General features: G+C 32.9%; 1 protein-coding gene across 1 annotated transcript in view; it reads right to left on the minus strand.

Moving 5' to 3' along the window:
* The window catches only part of LOC134254501 (sodium- and chloride-dependent transporter XTRP3-like), a 28698-nt gene that overhangs the window by 10742 nt on the left and 3868 nt on the right, over window positions 1-14088 (minus strand). Inside the window, exons 2-3 of the mRNA XM_062737011.1 lie at window positions 12106-12572; window positions 7784-7894 (exon numbers count right to left, since the gene is read on the minus strand). Coding sequence (XP_062592995.1) covers window positions 7784-7894; window positions 12106-12572 — 578 coding nt within the window. The remainder of the gene's footprint in view (window positions 1-7783; window positions 7895-12105; window positions 12573-14088) is intronic.

The raw sequence follows: 14088 nt of genomic DNA on the forward strand, positions 1-14088 counted from the left end.
AAATGTACACATCTAAATTTTTTTTTTAAAAGATTGGAACAATCTCCAAACTAATGTAATAAGTGGTAAGTGCAGGTGATTAAAGGTCTGGGGTTCGGGAGGGAGTATAAATCATCACACTATGTACAGTACTGAAGGTACCTATATTAGATCATGGCAGATTGTGCCCCACCGGTATTAACATCTGAATTAACATCAATGTGAAGTATATGTATCGGGATCAATGGTGTGGCAGACATCCTTTTCTTTGCCAACATCTGCACTTATACATTTCCGTGGTATGTATTGTCTTGGCTTGTAACAGATGATGGAATGTTGGGGGGTCAAAAAGTGGTTTACTTAGAGTGGAAAGTCACTGGGTCAGGTCTACTGTCAGTGTCCTTTAAAACTGTATATGTTACTCTACATTTAAGATAGACATTTACATGTAGTCACCAAGTGTTTCCTTTATTAATCAATAGCCATTAATTAGGTCAAGTTGTGTGTCTTTTTTTTTTTTTTTTTATAAATATTTAAAACATTTTACAAAACAATGAGTGAATACTGTATACATGCAGGGTTATTTTTGCCCTTTCACACTTAAAAGATATTTTTGCCCTGTTTTAAATTTGCCCTGTTCTAATTCTTGTTAAGAAACCATACTGTGTTTTTTAAATACACTCCGTTTTAAATTCAGCCTCCTGTGAGTAGGGCAAAACCATGAATGCAATTAAATAATCAAATCAGAATTAAATAAACAATGGCTGTTATGATAAATATAAAATGGGGTTGAACATTTCCCAAAATTTGCTTTAAAAATAATTATACAGTAACCCTTTTGGAACATTGAATTATAAATATGGTACAAATGACTTCATATGAAATATGGGATTCATAGCAAAAACTCAAATTATCCCTGTCTTGAAAGTCTTCTGCAGAGCATAATTATTAAAAAACAATTTTTTTTTTACATGCTTGTCTTTTTAGTGTTAAAAGCACAATTATATACTGTTGCTCAAATCAGTTGAAAAAGTTAAAATACATGTACTACCAGGTGTTCACTAAATGACCTTTCATGTAATATGTAAAATTCACCAAATTGGAAACAGTCTGGTCATGTCAGCTTGTCATGGATGAAGTCTATGATGGGAAAATGTTAACTCATAGTCTGTATACATATGTTTATAGACCCAGAAAGTTGTCACTGGTTTATACATCTAGAAATAAGCAAAATTTAGCTGCACATCTCATGATAAATCAAAAATACTGAAGGCACTGTCATGAAATATGAGATAACAAATAGTAATCAAACTCTAAAATGCATTGAAACAATTCAAAACATGGAATTCTAAAAACGTCAGAGGTGGGATCAAGTGACATGGAGGAGTAAGCATCCCCTGTCAACCAGTCAAACCTGCCATGTGGTCCTTGCCATGATCAGAAAACAAAAAGTCTCATGTTACAATTGTGTAAATAATGGCCAAACAATTTAATGGTATGAAAACAAGAGGCCCAGGGGCAACATCGCTCACCTGAGCACATCGGCTAGGAAAAAACACAAATCAGATCAGAACTGAAAGTTTACTGATGTGTGTGTGGGTGGGTGGGTTGAATTTTAATACTATTTGAGAATGCCTTCATATCAATACAGCATATGACTTTGCTGTTCTTGATAAGAAGATAAATTCTTTTTAAACATTTTGTTCCTATATATTACTTCGTAATAATTTGAATTTGATTCCCCATTGTTTCCCTCCCTACCTCAAAGGGCCACGATTTGAACAAATTTAAATCTTCAATACATTACATGAGGATGCTTACATGCCAATATGACTAAACATAGCTTTTCTGTTCTTGGGATTTTTCCCTTTATTTTTCAATGTAAAACTTTGATCTACCATTGTGGCCCCACCCTAACCTTAGGGGTTATGATTTGAACAAATTTAATTCTATACTACCTGAGAATGCTTCCATATGAATACTAGATCACTAATCATGGCTTTGCTATTCTTGAGAAGAAGATTTTTTAAATATATTTTAATGTAAAACTTGGATCCCCCATTGTGGCCCCATGCTATCCCTGGCAGTTATGATTTGTACAAACTAGAATCTACACTACCTCAGGATGACTCCATATAATTAATAAATATCACTAATCATGGCTTTGAAGTACTTGAAAAAAAGATTTTAAAAGCTTTCCCTATATATTTCTATTTAAAACTTTGATTGGCCATTCTGGCCCCACCCTACCCCCCGGGGGTCATGATTTGAACAAACTTAAATCTACACTACCTGAGGATAACTTCACAAGTTTCATCTTTCCTGTCTCAATGGTTCTTGAGAAGAAGATTTTTGAACAAACTTGAATCCCCTTTACTCGAGGATACTTTGTAGCAAGTTTGGTTGATATTGGCCCAGAGGTTCTTGAGAAGATGAAAATGTGAAAAGTTTACAACTACGACGACAACAACAACAACGACAGACAATGGACAAATTTTGATCAGAAAAGCTCACTTGAGCCTTTGGCTCGGGTCAGCTAAAAACCATACAGCACTTGACATAGTGATAGACTAAATATTGACTTCAAATGAGATGAATAATTTATATTCTTGTTTCATCAACTTGTTTGTCAGTAGTCCACCTTGCTTCAGAAAATGCTTGTATCTTAGTGCAAGCACCTGCATAACAGATCAATTCAAAGACAGGAACTCCATATGCAGTGATTAGGATATATTGCTTCAAAAATAAGTGAAGTTAATAATAGAAAAGTGAAGTCATCATGTTTATCATAAAGTTTTGTTGTTCATTTACCAAGAACCAGTCTTATTTGTAGTCTATTCCATAAATTACAAAACTTATTTTTTATTTTTTATACAAACAAGAGTTCAGAGATTTGAATGTAGTACACAAGGATTTGCAAAAACCCTATCTACCTGCCTACATTCTATATTTCTGCACTGCTGCTTGAATTGCTCTTAGAGCACCAAGCCATCTTAGTAACACCCTACATAATATTTGTAGTAGGAGTTATCTAAGAATCCTCTTAACCCAGTTCCCTGCATAAATGAAACAAGAATTCTAATTACAAAATTACGAAAAAAGCTCTACAGCTTTGTATTGTACATTAAAAAGCCTAAGCTTAAAGATCGCATATGCATCCAGATACAGTAAAACATGCTAATAGTTAAGTGCCCAGGATACAATTTAGATTTGTTACATATAAATGAAATTTTTCATAGCCCTAAAATCTTTTTTTATAGATTTCAAAACTACATGAAATGGAGATCGATTTGCTGTAAGTTTGAAATCATTATAGACATGTTCACTATAACTGTGTTTTACTGTATTTTTGTTGTAAAATGTAAATCTATCTAGTGTGAGATTCTTTGAAAAGTAATGTCCACTGGGTAGACTTTCAAGTTTCCTCCATATCAGTTATCATCCCCTTGCAAAGGGATGGAAAGGGTATAGTAACATGCTTGTGTGTGTTAGTTTATCCTGTGCATAACAGGGGTGAGGCTTGAAAAGCAGGAGGGTATATAGTAATCGTTATGTCCCTCCTTTAGTCTGTCCGTCCATCCATCTGTTACGCTTTGGGGTACCCATCTCTTATCTGTAACTCCTCCCACACCACTGAATGAAATTTGATGAAACTTTCACAGAATTTTTATTACATATTGCCATTGTGACCTCCTATTTTACTTTTTTGGGGGTTTCCCATAGAAAGGCATGGACACTGCCATTATATTGATATGAGAGGAGGGGGGTATCAATTAGTGACCTCATTGCTCACAGTACCTCTAGTTTGCATCAGGCCGGGTCAATGTGGATTGCTGCTTTGATTTTGCGAGGGGATGCTCTGCCCTTATTTCATTTAGCTATACTTTCTGATTTATTTTTTTTTTTTAATGGAAACTTAAATAATCTTTCAATGTCGTGCAAAAAAAATTTGGAGAAATTATCATTAACAGTGCTTTATTGGCTCAACATCAGAATTACCAATATATAGCCCAAGAAGTTAATTACATCAATAAATAATCTAGATATCTTTCAACATCATCCAAAACATTGACCTTGTCCAAATTGTAAATGATGCTTTGTATAATGAACTAAAACTACTGTAAATGTTGTCCATATGTCACTCGTTACTGATACTGTTGCCTATATAACTTCATTAGTTCAACGTGCATTGTCAGATCAAATGTATGTAGCCATGTTTCCAGTAACGCAAACAGTCCAGCCATCAATACCAAATGTATTGGTCAATTTTACCTGTTTCCATAAACATCTTAACTATGATGAAAATTGATGTCCATCTAAGACACTTAATTATCAGAACCAAAACATAGGGTTAATATAAGAACCCATGCAGTCAGTCATTGTAGCATTCTTGTATCTAACTCCTATTATTAATAATTAATCTAAAAAATATCTTAAAATTAATTCATTTTACAATAAAAAAAAAATAAACGACTCTGTCGATCCCTCTCCACCAAACATGAAAGAAAAGAAAAACATCAATATGCCAGTTAGGAAATTTTAAAGAATACTAATTAATTTATTTATTGCTGAAAATATCTTCCTAGTTCTCAATTTTGAAAACATGTATACAAGGAAAAACTTACTAAAATTTATGTTGTCTGTGAAAGTAATGTAAATAGAATCCATTTCCTTATTTAGAAATCAGAAGTTCTGATTAAGAACAGCTGTAAGAGGTATATGCTAACCCAACTAGAACTCTCGAATAGGGACAAATACCCCCTGCTGGGTTTTTCAGAAAAGGTGCCAATTCACAAAGACGTACTTTATGGATCTAGAGGTGTTCACATGCTTTATAAGAGATGCCTTAACAACTTCCCACAGCAAACTCATTAATTTATCTTTAACTGGATGCATGTCCAGTCATTATTCCAAAGAGATGAATGAATTTACATTATCTTCAGTGTAATGTTAAAACTGTTTTTAACACTTGATGATGTTTCTTTTTTTAGTTTTAATGAGTACATGCACTGTAGTTTTAAGCTATAGTTCACATTTTTGTACAGACATTCTAGATTCTATGTCTCAAACCTTATACATGTGCCCAAAATGAACAATTAAAATAAAAAATAAAACCTGTAAAATGCAGAAAAATGAACAAATAAAGTTGAAAATTCCATGTGCACACCTTCATATGATGAATAATAGGTGTACAAATTTTCAGATAAATCCTTGCAATAGTTTCTGAGAAACGGTATGCACAAAACCACAAAATAAAAATAAAAAAGCACCTTTAAAATTCAAAATAATCATCCAATCAAGATGAAAATATCAGGTGCACACCTTCATATGGTGAATAATAAGTGTACAAATATTTAAACAAATCCTTCCAATAGTTTCTGAATAATGGTCTGGACAAAATCTCTTCTCCAGACAGACGGACATGGTGATTCCAATATACCCCCCTCCCTTAAACTTCGTTTGCGGGGGGTATAAAAATTCATTCTGCTTCATGAATGAGACAAGAAACACTTTAATTATTACTTGTAATTTTCATGCATTACATGAATAGATAGCATGACAACATGTGTCAAGAAATTGAGGGTACACTGTATTAACTTCTGAATTAGTAAATTCAGGAGACTTATGAAGTTACTTTCTTAAATTACATGTACTGTCTAAGTGTGTTGATGCTGAGTCTTACTATTACGTCATGAATAGTAATTAAGTCTCAGCATCAACACACTTAGACCAAATAAGCTGAGGGGGCTATCCGTAAACCTCTAATCTAGGGAAAGTTATTTTTGAAAATATCAAATCTTTATAGAATTCAAAGTAACATTTAGTCTAGCTATATAATTTGTATTTCTGACAGAACACCATGAAATATCTTCATTTAATGCCTATAAAAGAATAAAGCTGATCACATTATAAACTTACACAGATATATAAAATACATTCTTATAGCAGATCATCAAATGTTGCTAAAATGGAGAACTGAGAAAATGAATTTAACCATGTTAGGCTGTATACTGATTGAGATACAGACTGAGATAGGAATGCCTCCTCAGACATGACCTACATATATAATAACACTAGCGCCTAAAACATCCTTGTTATTTACAGTCTTACAACATATACAATGCTGCTTATCCCCACCACACAAATGAAGAGCATCTAGCTAATACAAATAACAAACACAGAGAATTAAGATATTCTTGTCTCCTTAATCATTGGATTACTATCATGTAGCAGAGGATAATAGCCAATGACAACAGGAATCAGAGAGGAAGAGTTGTGGACAAAACAGAAAGTTCCAACTACATGTTACCTAACATTTTACACGTTCCTGAAACAGTCCCAAAAATTATAAGGTCATTAGAAATTAAAATTCCATTTATAATCCTTAGGTCAGGTTTGGAGCATGTGAGAGGGTGTGTGTGTTTTTTGTGGGGGGGGGGGGGACTCTCAAGACCACAAACCCTTTCTTAACAAAATGTAAATGTGTGGGGAAAACCACATAAAGTGTTGCTTCCTCTCTGTGTCACACAGCAATAAATTGTGAGGAAGAAATTAACAAAACTTTTTTGTAACATTTGATTAGGAAGTAATTCCCCATGGATAATACCCGATTGTTGGTTTCTATGTCCTCTTAAATTTTTACTAGTACTATCTGTCAAATAATATAACTCGCTTAACTTTTTCAATTTCATCTCTTTTTCAAAATCTCTTTGGTAATTTAAACACTTATAATACTTGGAGTAGGGTAACTGGGAAAAAAAGTATTATCTGACCATCAAAATTAACCTTTTTCAAATCTGCAAACATGCATTGAAGGGAGCTAAACCAACTTAGAAGTCAGTAATTGTCTGGGGTGGGTTGGAGACCTGTACAGATGAAAGACTTAAAGTGGCAGTGGGCAGTCATTTTCTGTGGTCATCAGATAACTACCTGTTATTAACATTAAATAAAGGACCAACCTATAGGATTACAGGGGCAATTACCTGAAAATGAACCAAGACCCGAAAAGGTTAATGTTAGCAAGTAAAACAGGTATCATAAGTTAAAAGGTCACAAGTACAAGCCAGATTGAACCCCAAATCCATTCTATTTATCAGACAATGTATAAAACGTGTAATTAACCTTTCAGTATGTCACCTTAAAACGAATGACTGCTTTTGGGAAAATGGAAAATTTTATCACATATTTACGACCTTGGCTTTTGGATACATTTTGTTTCCATTACAATATTACAATTATCTCTTCAATCAGGTCTGAGATGTACAATTTACCAATTGTCTGCAATGGAATACTCAGTATTTGATATATTGCATGGACTTCAATACATGTGTTCTTATTTAGTCCTTAATAAGTCTGTCCAAAAATAAGGTGAAGAAATCTGACTTTACAATTTCTGAAAATGTTATGGCAAAGATAAATGTATGGTAATTAGGAACCAAGGAAAATCTGAACTTTTTGTACATATATTAGTCTAGAGTGCTAGCTCACACACCAAAGACATTCATTCCATTCAAAACAAATGTATTCAACCTTTGTTGTAGAGGTTAAAGTCACCATCTCATTAATTAAATAGTCAATTCTGTTTATAATGAATAGGTAAACATTGAACACCTGGCTGCTCCAGTAATGGATTCTTATCATTAATTATTATGTCTTTATTCACGAGCTTTCGCTACTTTCATCTACGTGCAGGACTTTTAAACTTCATAGAGAGCAGGGCAATTGTGCATTAGATTCCTGGTTGAGACACATGCACATTGATGTACCAGTATTTGAACTTCCCTAAAATTATATTAAAACTTACCCTGGGAGTAAACATGTGGGCAAGACCAGCCCCAGCACCCCTTAGCGTGACTCCACGACCAAGAAAGATGAACAGCACAATGTAGGGGAAGGAAGCTGTTACATAAACAACCTACAACAAAAAGCAAAACATGAAGATTAATGTCAGAAAAATAATAAAAAAGGTGCAAACCCTAATCAATTTTATTACACAAATATTACAATGATCATTTATAGTAATAACCTTCCCACCCCATCTCATCAAATCATAATAAAGTAAAACCTAGAAATTTATCTGATAAATCTATATACTAAATTTCATTTCAGTATGTGCAACCTCTGCAAAGAAAATGAAAGGAAACTACAAGGAAATGAAATTTTTTCAAGTCCAAGGGGCATAACTCTGTGAAAAATGGCGCAATCGTACCCAAAACAAGACTTAACCTAGATATTCATCTGATAAATCTGTATACTAAATTTCATTTCAGTATGTGTAACCTCTGTGAAGAAAATGAATGGAAACTGCAAATAGTTGGAGTTTTTCTAAGTCCAAGGGGCATAACTCTGTCCAAAATGGCACGATCATACCCAAAAGAGAACTTGACCTAGATATTCATCTGATATATCTGCATACCAAATTTCATTTCAATACGTGCAATGGTTGTGAAGAAAATGAACGGAAACTAGAAGCTCTAAGTGGACCGACAGACCAACCGACTGACAGACAGCAGCAAAGCAATATGCCCTCCCTTCTTCGAAAAGGGGCATAATAAATGATGAATGTGTGATACCATTAGGTAAATTTAATTTTAATGATTGTCATTCATAATCATATTTTAACACTTTGTATATTTTTCACAATACTTCATATGAAATTTACCTATTAGAGCACAATTTCAAACATTAAAATAAAACTGCTCCAAACAAAGTTGGACCTTTATTTTATCATGTTTCTACTTATCAGTATATTTATTTTCATTATTTCATTCTAAACTATGCCATGTGGAGTTACACATATTTCATTCAAACATACTCCCAATAATGTGCTAATTATTTAGCTGGCATATTCAACATACTAACACAGTGATGATAAATAAAAAACCAAGAATGCATGAATTCCATTCATAGACTAATTTAAAAAAAAACAAAACAAATGAAGATTTTATCTTGTTCCTCTTTAGAACAGAGAATATACAGAGCATGTTGATAAATAGTATGTTTTGCCAAGTTTTTTTTTTTGAAATCTGATTAAATTACACAATATATGTGGCAATGATCCAAGATTACTACTACTACCCAAGGTATATGTAAACAGACAAAAAATAAGTGTACACTAAATCTACAAGTAAGGAAAGATCTTCCTGGTTTCATGTTCAACCAATGAATGGCAAAACTTGTGAATAAACAATAAAATTTACATTGATAAAAATCTTGTCAGCACTATTTATGCCTGGTTAAAAAACATGGTGGGATTGTGCATTTCAAAAGAGTCTTCATTTCCTTCCCCCTTTAAAGACCACCTCTTATCTTGCTTCCTCACAATAAACTGTATATGGCAAATTCTAACTCCATTACTTTCTACTTTCCTATCTTAATCCCCCTCTGCCCCTCCTAATACCTTCTATGTTAATCCTATATTTTGTTTTTTGATACCTCTCAGTAATAGAAAAAGAAAATGATTGAACATTGATGGCATCGAAGAATATTCAAATAGTCAAATACAATCAAACTTTGATATCTTGAAAACTGATATCTCGAATACTATGGATATAATGTTGAAGTGATTCGGAAGTTGCAAACACAATTTGCTGCAACACCTCTTGCTTAACGACGTTCGATCCTGATATTTAAAGTCTTAAACTTTTTTTGCCAAGTATATTTTTAGTTTCTACATACATAGCTTGATTAAAATTCAAATCAAAAAATGGGGGTCAATACGCTTCTTTTGGCGCTACAGTACATTTAATATGACCTTTTTGCACTGAAATTTGTGTCATAATTAAAAATTAATTTTTTTACGCTTTCCCTCCAATATTTTTATCCAATTAAAGCATGAAACAAAATGAACTCTAACTTTGTTTAAAAAAAGACACTTAAAAATTGTGACTAACAAAAAGTTTCAAATTCCTTCGCATAATCAATTATTTGACCTTTCTGCACTAATAAAAAGTGATTTTTCTGGCATTGAAAATTTCATAAGCAAGAAAATTATTTTAAAGTCTTAAACTTTTTCTGATTTTAAGCAAATATGTCAAATTTATCTTGAAAATATAGAAAAGAACATCAAAAGTGGGGGTATATGATGTAAATTTTTAGATATTACTAAAAAAGTGTCAATTTTACGTTAAAATTGGCTCAATTTTTCCCCGGATTTTCAGAATATATTTACTATATTTGTCACTTTCCGTTGAGAGAATTAATAAGAAATAATCTAATAGATATTTCAGAAACAGCATAACACATTTCACTGCAAAAAACAGCTTTGTGTGCAACCAGGATGGAAAAATAGGAATCCAAAATTAACAGTACTGTTATAGTTCAAAATAGAAAAAACTGATCATTTTCGTCTAAATAACCTTCCGCCACAAAATATAGTCCCTGGCTTAATTCTACTTGAATGGAATTTAATCGCGGTTTTTTTCATTGAATATAGTTAAATTTGCTCTGTAGAATTCAGATTTAATGTTAGAACTTAAAATTGATGTAGAATTTCATAAATAAAGGACCTCAGACCAAAATACGCTCAAAATCTCAGGATCGAACGTCCTTAAGTAATTTACCCATGATATCTCAAATCCTAAATGATACATGTATTTTCAATGATTTTTGGTCCCACTGAGATTAAGATAACAAGGTTGGACTGTATTTGTTGATATTCTAACTAAACTTAAACCTATCTTAAACCTACAATTCCAGTTTATTGAAACAATACAAGCTGAAGTTAGCTGTGGAAGAATATGTCAAACAAATTGCCAAACAACATAAAACTTATTAAAATCTTTCAATATCGCTGGTACATGGTATGTGTGAGGAAAGCAAAACATTTTTCCTTGCAAGATTTTTGCAATAATTCTAGTAGTGAAAAATCTCTCGTAGACATGAATCCATTAACCCCCACCTACAATAGTGTTTTGTGGGAGAGCTTTTTCTGAGTCTAAATATGAAGACTCCAGGCTTGTCATGTTTTGTTGTGTCTACAACTGATGTCTCAAGTAAACAGAAGACATACAATGCTACATTAATGTCAGCGGCACCTTCTATCTAGGATCTCAGAGATTTGTTTGCTTCCCTAAAGTGAACTGAGCTCCTAGAGTACTTCAAGAGGGTGCTTGGATATGTTTATTTTGGTTAAATTTATTCAAATGTCTCTATTTTGCAATACAAATAGTTCAAAGATATTTCCAAAAACAGGTAGTATGTACATGTATAAGAAATTTTTGGATCAATTGGTGATATTTTGAAATTCCTCAAAAATTTTAATTGACTAGAAACAGCAGCATAAAAGAATGACATTATATTAATAGAAATCTAAATATTCTGATTAAACAAAAGGTTCAAAGGCATTGACAGTCACCTGAGCATTACATATTACAAGTTTTTCATTAAATGAACCTTTTCAGTCCAAACTTGGACTAAAACTTTGGACTCAACATACTTAAAATTTCATATATTTCACAGATTTATTCCTTGTTAGAAGACCTTTTTGACCTCTTGACCTTGACACCAGAGCCACTTTTACAAAATTTTACCAAACTTTAACCTAATGACTTGAAAGGTTAGTGCTTGTACTTTTATATTCCTTTTGACAAGATTTTCTCTTGGGTATCAACAATTTTGACTCTTTGACCTTGACTTTGGGGGTTGACAGAATTTTGAAAAGTTTTAAAACTTTAACCTTTGCCCTGACTGTTGAACTTTACAGCTTTCTTATTTCACAATTAAGTGTTTTTCCTGTGACATTACCTTTCTCTGGGTACAATTACTTTCAACCTTTTGACCTTGGAGTTTGCAATGAACTGCCATACTGTTTAGTTTCATAAACAAATCTTAATTTTGTTACATTTATAACTGTAATAGGGTGATTCATTAGTCTATAAGCAGGACCATTTTATCCATATGGTGAACCTTACTCTTTCATACTGTAAGTGCATTATTTACAACAGAACCTTAAAAGACATAGTTAAATAACAATGTAGACTAAATCCTTCATTTAGAACTCACATAAAATACAATGGTTGAGTTTCATTGGAATTATAAATGTTGTTTACGTATGTCACCTTGACATTTTTTAATTGTCTCAAAAATAATTTTGCTATACGGGACATCTCAGACAGTTAAAATTACCTTTCCAGAAGATTTGATTCCTTTCCAAATACAAGCATACACCACACACCACGCAAAAATCAGACAAAGAAGCATCTTCCATTTAAGTCCCTGGGTCTCCTCAATGCTTGGGGAAATCTCTAGAGCATTACGATACCAAAAATAAGACGTGGGTCCACTAACATCACACTCTAGAACTGGTACTGTTATATTACCCTTAGGTTCCGTAGGACATGAAGACCATGGCAATGTCCCAGTAAAGGAATGCACCAGATAAAAAAGGCACCACATGATTATGGCATTGTAATACACCCCCACAATGAAGGAAGTGACAGCACTGGCCACCCCCACCCCTCCCAGCATGGGGTGGACCAAGTTCCATGTCCCCATACTCCCCTTGCGGAAATGTTGTCCTGCAGCGAATTCCAGATAAAGTAAAGGCATTCCTTCCACAAACAACATGATGAGGTAGGGAATAAGAAAAGCACCTGAAAATATATAATTTAGTTTTTTATATTTGATAATTCACCTTTATTCCTATAAAAGAATACCTTATTTACGATATTTAATAGAATAAGATTCATCATTATACAGTCAAACTTCATTATCTCAAACTTAATAAGACTGAGAAAAAACTTAGAGATATCTGAGGATTCAAGATTTTGAGGGCAAAATACTTTGAATATGTGTTTGGGAGTTCCATATCACTTCAATATATCTATGGTAATTGAGAATTATCGCAGTTAAAGATATTGTAGATCAAGGTATTTGCACATTTTTCTTCCAAAGACCGGGGTATATAAAATGACAAAGGGTCAAGGTCATGTTACATTATAAATTCATAAGTAATCTTTGCAGGTCTTCGGTCTTTCCAGAGTTTCTCTATTAGAAAATCAAGGACCAGACATACACTTTTGTTCTTGCAAGTGATCTTGAGCTTGTTTATATGATATTGATACCCTTAATATCAAGCCTTAAATAATTTTTGTATTTAAAAAAAAATCCCATTGATTCTCCATTAATTCAATTTCATGGTCCAATTGAGACTGCTCAGAAAGTTAAAGATAGGAAAAAACAGACAAAGTCAATTGGGCCCCAGAGGGGTATAAAAAGGTGCATTAAGCTATCATAATGCATGTGCACAAAAATCCATAATGATTGATTATAACTTTTTCTTATACTGTGAAATGCAGTTTTATCATTATACTCTTTGACTGTAAAACAATGTTGCAAATTTCAATCAAACACATTCACGTAAATACAAAGCACCTTTCCAGAGTTCTGAAAGTTCCAAAATTGACAAATTGAATTTCTAGTTAAATGGGGACAATGCTCCTCAAAACATGCACTTAATGCAACCAACTGATTTTCAGCACAGAAGTATGTACAAGTCTTAGCCAATGTCTTTCAGTTTAATCTCATACAAACTTACTAGAAAATACCCGGTAGAATTCTTATAAATTCTAGTCAACAAAAGGTCTTAGCTCTCTCAAAAGTCACAACCCTAAGAAAATTTAATTGTTATGCATACAAGCATTCCATGTCTCCTCAAAATATTTCAATTTTAAATTTCAAACATCTTTCCAGAATACATATTTCTGTCCAATTTCAGTCAATCAAGGGCCAGAACTCTGAACAGAGCTGTCAAAGTCTCATCAAAGCACCTGGAACCTTCAACTCTAAACTTGGTACTATGTGGTGAAGTATTTAAAATTATTTTAGAATATTTGGTTCGCAATTGGCATATATGCACTGATATCAATTATACTTTGGACAGTAATTGTAATACATGTAATTTACCTAACCAAATAATAATGATTGCTTTTTTTCACCATCAGATTACAAGGGCATTGACTGAATATTATATTCATATTTTCTTACCCATTTCCATTGTTTAAATTCTTTTTAATTTCTCTCTCTCTATATATATATTAGGTGGTCTACCAAAAACAGATCCCAGGTTTGTTCTAAATCCAAATACTTATTCCCCATCACTAAAGGTCC

The sequence above is a fragment of the Saccostrea cucullata genome, unplaced genomic scaffold, assembly GCF_032062105.1.
Source record: "Saccostrea cucullata isolate Sc308-1 unplaced genomic scaffold, CSIRO_AGI_Scuc_v1 ctg19, whole genome shotgun sequence".
In the NCBI taxonomy this organism is placed as follows: domain Eukaryota; kingdom Metazoa; phylum Mollusca; class Bivalvia; order Ostreida; family Ostreidae; genus Saccostrea; species Saccostrea cuccullata.